Source organism: Centroberyx affinis, unplaced genomic scaffold (genome assembly GCF_046629955.1).
Source record: "Centroberyx affinis isolate AG114_WGS23_722 - 3 ecotype Tasmania unplaced genomic scaffold, CSIRO-AGI_Caff_v1 ptg004765l_1, whole genome shotgun sequence".
In the NCBI taxonomy this organism is placed as follows: Eukaryota; Metazoa; Chordata; class Actinopteri; order Beryciformes; family Berycidae; genus Centroberyx; species Centroberyx affinis.
Window position 1 is genome coordinate 23,578 of NW_027282310.1, and position 6,423 is coordinate 30,000.

General features: G+C 40.5%; 1 protein-coding gene across 2 annotated transcripts; it reads right to left on the minus strand.

Moving 5' to 3' along the window:
* Nucleotides 1-634: 634 nt before the first annotated feature.
* arl2 (ADP-ribosylation factor-like 2) lies at nt 635-4,289 on the minus strand. Of its 2 annotated transcripts, XM_071545073.1 has the most exons (5): nt 4,116-4,289; nt 3,628-3,738; nt 3,204-3,366; nt 2,053-2,133; nt 635-1,322 (listed from the first exon to the last, which is right to left on the minus strand). In XM_071545073.1, the coding sequence occupies exons 1-5, from the start codon at nt 4,178-4,180 to the stop codon at nt 1,188-1,190; spliced, it is 555 nt and encodes a 184-aa protein (XP_071401174.1). In that variant the 5' UTR covers nt 4,181-4,289; the 3' UTR covers nt 635-1,187. The 2 variants fall into 2 exon arrangements, with proteins under 2 accessions (XP_071401174.1, XP_071401176.1); XM_071545075.1 differs by lacking the exon at nt 2,053-2,133.
* Nucleotides 4,290-6,423: the final 2,134 nt, after the last annotated feature.

Genomic DNA, 6,423 nt, shown 5'->3' on the forward strand with positions numbered 1-6,423 from the left:
GACAGCAATATTTACAACCACTTTGAATGAGTAGTAATGGGCAATAATGGTCTTACAGGTGTGGAGATGGGTAAAATAAATGAAGTACAATGGAAAATGTACAGTTCCAGCTGTTTGCAGGATGGCCAATACACATTACCTGATCACCAGGAAGGGCAGTTGGTTCTGGGGAGCCAAGTGGCCAAATTTAGGGGGGGGGGGAACTGATTTTGAGAATCTCAACACTGGTTTGTATAAATGAATCTGGAAAGTCGTAAGAGCCATTTTGGAATTTGATGGTTCCAAATTCAAAATGGCTGTCAATTTGGACTTTATATTGTTGAAGTTGCTCAGTAATCCTAACACCTGGACCGGGACCTGGTTTCTTAAATTTGTTGGGAACCAAAAGAAAAATTAAAGGTCAAAACTAAAGACTATTCCTACATGTGAAGGACTGAAAAAGACAAGATAAGAACCAAGATGTTCAGTGCTGCTACAGTAGTAGTGGAGATGGATAGACTGGCATGCTGCTTTTTCCCCCCTGTATTTCAATGGTATTGCACTGAGTATAGATGTTCAGGGATATACTTCATACACCTCTATGCCCTGGATTTAAATATTGTGACAGACTGGACACAGTAGCCTTCATTGGGTAGACACTGAGGTTTATTAGAAAACAAAACATCTCAACTGAGGCACAACTTGTCAGCTGACAGAATAGTCTGATTTAGCCCAGAAAGTATAAAAGCGGGAGCCAACTCTTACAAGACGTTTCTCACCTGTCACTGCACTGCATACACACACGTCATGTACATAAACAAACTTCATTCTCTTCATTTGCTCTGATCTCACTCCTTACTACATAAACTGTCAGTGGTGATCCATCCTTGTATTTATATCTACATCAAAGAACAAGGCAATATAAGCTTCTAGTGACCTGCAGTGGTCATGGATACAGACAGCCTTCTCCAGGTATGGTGACTGCAAATAGTATCTGACAGAAGAAAGTCTAGCTGGCTCTTCAGCTGTTTTGGTAGTCCTGATGTCTGTAGTCTGATAATGAGCCTGCAGACATGGCCGAGCCTACCAAACAACCTCCAACCAAGGTGCGCTATATTGTCAATGAGACATTAGTATTTTAACAGCTTTATTAGCAATGCTTCCTTTGAGTCGGGGGCACACACTCACACACACACACAAAGAGTCTCTTAGTCAGCAGTGAAGATCCTTGCAGCGATATCATCTAGTAGCCAGTCCACTCCAGCCAACAGGTTCTCTCCTGTTACAGCACTGCAGCCAATGATACACCAGTGGTGGCTTTTAATCTCATCAAGGGCCAGCGCCTGGAGGAACACACACACACACACACGGTAAGACATGAGACCACAGCTGGAAGCACATTTGCAAAATGTTTCACTTGGTTTGTGTCATTGATTAGGTCTTCCTGTTAGGAAACACAGGTGCTTGTGTTGGGGGTCACATATGGCAGTATGTTCCTACAAATGTATTAGTATCCATTAATGATTATATATACTATATTCACTACTATATACTAGGGACACATCTGTGTGTGTGTGCATTTGTGTTTCACTTCCAGTGTTGCATTCACTACTCAAAAGTAATGCATTACTCATTTAAACAGTGATTTTATTACTTTATAACTCCCTGGCAGCAGTAATTCGATTGCATCCTCTCTTACCATCAAAAACAGCAAAACTCAATTGCTCTGCCTGTGTGCTTGTGTGAGAACGATCAGTGTGACCAAACAGCGGTGATGTTCAAAGCTCTTATCATCCTTCTGCTTGATAAAATCAAAGTAGTGGGAATACTTCCAAGAGAAAATAAACTTTATCTGGCATTTCTTATCGAAGCCAGTTTAGTCCCTATGACTGTCCCCTATGACAAAACAAATCTGGAGTTGGGATGTAGTTTTTGGATAATTCAACTTCAGTCTGATATTTAGAGGTGTAACTGTAATATCACTGAAATTGAAATAACAATCCATTACACTACTGATTAAAAAGTAATATTACTGTAATGTATTACTGAGTAATGCCACACAACACGGCTCACCTCTCGTATCGCCTCTTTAGACAGCGCTCCTGGTAAGTCTTGTTTGTTGGCAAACACCAGCAGCGTGGCTCCAGCTAACCTCTGGAGGGAGAGAACATGTGGAAATAATCACTGAACTGTGCTAAAGGCTGCTTGATGCTGTCCCTATTTTGACAGGATAGCAGTTGGTTTTCCCAACACATGACAATCAGAAATAAATGACTCTAGAACAGCAACCAAAGAGTTCACACAGGTTTCACGTGTTTACTCTTCAAGAAATACACCAAGTTTTTGGGAGATTGGCCCCGCTGATCAAACTGTCAAAGTGATGAGAACATAGACACCAAAATCATCCACGTGTCCCCAGTAGATCATTCACTCCGGTGCTCCATGCTAACACTTGAGTATACTCTATGTTGAGTGACAATAGGCAACTAATATTCAAAGTAAGTAGATTGACTTTTTTGTAATAAAAAAGCAATTAGTGTTTTATAAAGCCTGTCTATTCATACATTTTAAAAATGAATTATCATTGACATATTAAAGCTGATGTAACCAGGTGTATTTTTGGAACTATTTCAGGTGAGCGACCACATATTCATCGTCTGTCCAGTGATTTTTAGCTGCAGTCTTCCATCATCTACCACCTTCATTTCCTATGGAAACAGGGACAGTAGTCCCTGGTAAAACACTTTGTACCATATTTTGTGTTAATTTTACCAATCTACCCACAGCTGCCAGACTTAGTCACATATCATTTGATTACTTACCATTTAGCTTTAGAGCTGCTACAAGTTCTCATTTTCTCTTTTGAGATAAGGCTAGTGGCTTTCTATCACTCAAGATAGTGTATCCTCTCATCAGATATTGGGTAAAGTGACCAATGAGCCAAAATCCCAAAAAGTCAGTGTAGTCCTTTAGTGAGAAAGTTGACCAATAGGTCAATCTCCCAAAACCTTAGTGTGTTCTTTTAATACTCCAACTCCAAAATATTGAAAAATTACATTATTTGAATTTAAAAAAGACCAAAATTCAAGTAAGCTTGCTCTTTACCAGCAACGCTTCGTGTCACATTCATACAGTTCCACACATTCACACCACGGAGCTCAATACAACCACAGTTCTTATGTGTGTGTGTGTGTGTGTATGTGTATGTGTGTGTGTATGTGTACCTCCTCCAGCAGCAGTGCGCTCAGCTCTTGCCTACAGTCCTCCAGTCTGAGTCTGTCTGCGCTGTCCACCACCCACACCAGCCCGTCTGTACTCTCAAAGTAGTTCCTCCAATAGGAACGCAGCGACTTCTGACCCCCGACGTCCCAAATATTCAATTTGAACCTGAAAAAAAACAAAACAACAGAGAGGAGGTCATGAGGAGGATGGGAAAGCAGGGATCTCCATAACAAACCTAGGGAGTGTCAACAACACTTGAGCAAATGAGTGTGTTGTGATCATGGATGTATTGTTGCGATGCAGTTTCAAAGCTTGCAATAGAGACAGACAGTGTGTGTGTCTTGCTCACTATACTCTATTTTTTGGGTGTAAAGGCCATGTGCTGAAGTCAGTGTGTGTGTGTGTGTGTGTGTGTGTCGAACCAACCCTTTGTGTTCCAGTGTTTTGATGTTGAAGCCTAGTGTTGGAGAAATGGTGCTGACGTCTTCTCCATTAAATTTCTTTAAAATGGTTGTCTTCCCCGCGTTGTCAAGACCGCTGGATGCACAGGGTTAAGGAGTGGAGAACACAGGTGTACACACACACACACACACACACACACACACACACACACACACACACACACACACACACACACACACACACACACACTGCACTCTTAGTATCTAATGGACGCTTCAGCTGCCTCTCAATCACTAACTGTTACTACACATTAGCTAACGGTAGCTAGGTAGCATAGCATCACACAAAACACAAAACAATCTTTACAGACAGAATACCAATATCCTAAGGTTAATATAGTATCCAACCATAAACTGAATGCGAAATATTATCATTACAGAGCTTACTGACAGACAGAGATTCAGTTATAACGTTAGTATGAGGGCTAAATGACAGTATTACAAAGAGGATACAGCATCAACAGTCGCATCTCCCGCTCCTTGTGCTTCATTTTCTTCAAAATCGTCAGCAAACCCATCGCACCAACCGCAGCTATACCTTCATTCGTTCAGCTTGTTACTAAATTCACTGATTTAAGATTTCGTATTAAAGTTGATGACCAGCACTTTGAACGTTACTGACCAGGAAGTGCGTGCACTGCAAATCCCGCCCTACATAGTCACCAATTGGGCTGTTTTCTAAAGAGCGCAACGTTGATTGGTTGTTAGAGACGTTTGTCAAACCTTCGGGGCAGTTTGATTGGTCAGTCAGCATCTATAGGGTGTGGCCGTGTAAGACAGCCGTAGAACAGCTGCACGTCTGTGGGTTTGGCGCCCCCGCGTGTCTATAGAAGGAATTACACACTTAACATCTGCAACGTTTGAGTCTTTCTGCCTGCTGTGGCTTTGGATGTGTGGAACTCATTGGAAGCAAGCCTTTATCAAATCTCTATGAATAGTAAATACATTTCCTTGTTTACCATTTTTGTTTTCCATTTTTGATTTTGAGACTAGAGATAGAGACCAGATACTTGAGAATATAGCACAAAGACAAATGACACTGGACAACATAATAAGAAAGGGATATATGTACATTATCTTGTGTGTGTGTTCCACGGTTTTGAATTTGAGGATGAGTACACACACACACACACACACACACACACACACACACACACACACACACACACAGTATTGTGGCCATAAACTGATATGAGTTATTGCTGTAATGAAGAGTTTGGATTTTAGATTGTAAACCCCGTACTATACAGCGACACTGCAGACAGAGTAACATTGTTTCCATCAGATTTGTATTTTCTAGGGGGGATGGGAAGGCTGAAACAGTATTTAGCTGACAGGACACTGACTTCTGTTAATATTTTGATTACTTTTCCAAAAATCCCCTTGAATATTGACATTCTAATGAAGTGTTTTTATAGTGGCGACTCCTTGCAGCATGAGCCAGCATGTTGAATTGGAAAAGGAAACACTGATTCATAGTCAAATATTCTGGTCTGGTTTGGGATTGTGGCCATAAAAGCAACTCTTGCAGAAGCTGAGGAGCAGCCAGTGGCATTGAAAGTTTGGAAATTTGTCTCATGACTAAAACAGGAGTTATATTTCATATGATGGCACAGCTATGGCAGCAGCGGGTACACTCTTAGAAATCAGGGTTACATAAGAGTTCTTCATGGAGAGGTGAGGAGCTACAGAGAACCCTTTGTTGAAAAGACAGTTGTTATTGTTAGACAAATAGAACTTTTAACTTTTAAGAACCCTTTTTGGAGGAAATAGTTCTTCAGGAATGCTTTGGAGGGTGAGAGAAGGCAAAATAGACAGCAAAAACATCCACTCTTTCTGCTTTTCTCCTTTATTGTCTGTTGACTTTACTTTGAGAGCAACACCATCATTCAGTAATGAATGGTAACTATGAAAGGCAATCATGAAGGGACAGACTTCTGACACTTCTGTTGGAAAATATAATGTGTTTTGATACAAAACGACATTAGTTAACTTGCATAAGGCATTTAAAATACTGTCCTTGACCCTTAAAACAATATTCCACTTAGTTTTAACATGGGGATTATTCGGCACTTGACCGCCATGAAAACCAGAATATAAACTACTCACCAAGATCAGATGCAGCTGGACGAGTTTGTAGCGTTCAGATTTTTACTTCCCATTCATTTGAATGAGGCAAGAAAATAGCAAAAAGAAAACTGACATTTAACACGTTGGTGATCAGATTCAACAACAGATCCCGCTTTTAAGACAATAAAGCAGTCATTGGTCTGTCATTTCTATTCTTGCTTTACACTAAAATTAGTATTTCAGTAAAATTAGTATTTCAAAATAAAAGTAGATCTGGTCTCCCAAGAGGGAACTATCTCTCCTAAATTGTATCCCTCCGCTATGTTCTTTTCTATCAATAAAAATTGACCCACAGTCAACTGAAAATCACAGCAGCAGGATCTGTTGTTGAATCTGTTCACCAGTTTTCAGTCTATTTTCGTGGCCTCACTCAAATGAATGGGAAGTAAAAATCCAAACTACAAACTCGTCCAGCTGCATCTGATCTTGGTTCTGGTTTTCATGGCGGTCAAGTGCCGAATAACCCCCATGTTAAAACTGTTAAGTGGAATATTGCTTTAAGGGTGAAAAAATGCTGAGCCACACTGACCAACTGGAAGGTGACATAATGGGTGCAGTGTTTTGTGTTTTGAGCATTTTAAGCACATTAGCCCAAAAAAAATTCCCTAAAGAAAAAATCCCTCACTTTATT

Excerpts from the sequence above, each read along its gene's own strand:
- arl2 (XM_071545073.1), bottom strand. The coding sequence starts at position 4,180 with ATGGGTTTGCTGACGATTTTGAAGAAAATGAAGCACAAGGAGCGGGAG. Across the intron at positions 3,739-4,115 it reads GAGATGCGACTGTTGATGCT|CGGTCTTGACAACGCGGGGA; the intron begins GTATCCTCTTTG and ends CTGTGCATCCAG. Across the intron at positions 3,367-3,627 it reads AAAACACTGGAACACAAAGG|GTTCAAATTGAATATTTGGG; the intron begins GTTGGTTCGACA and ends GTTTTTTTTCAG.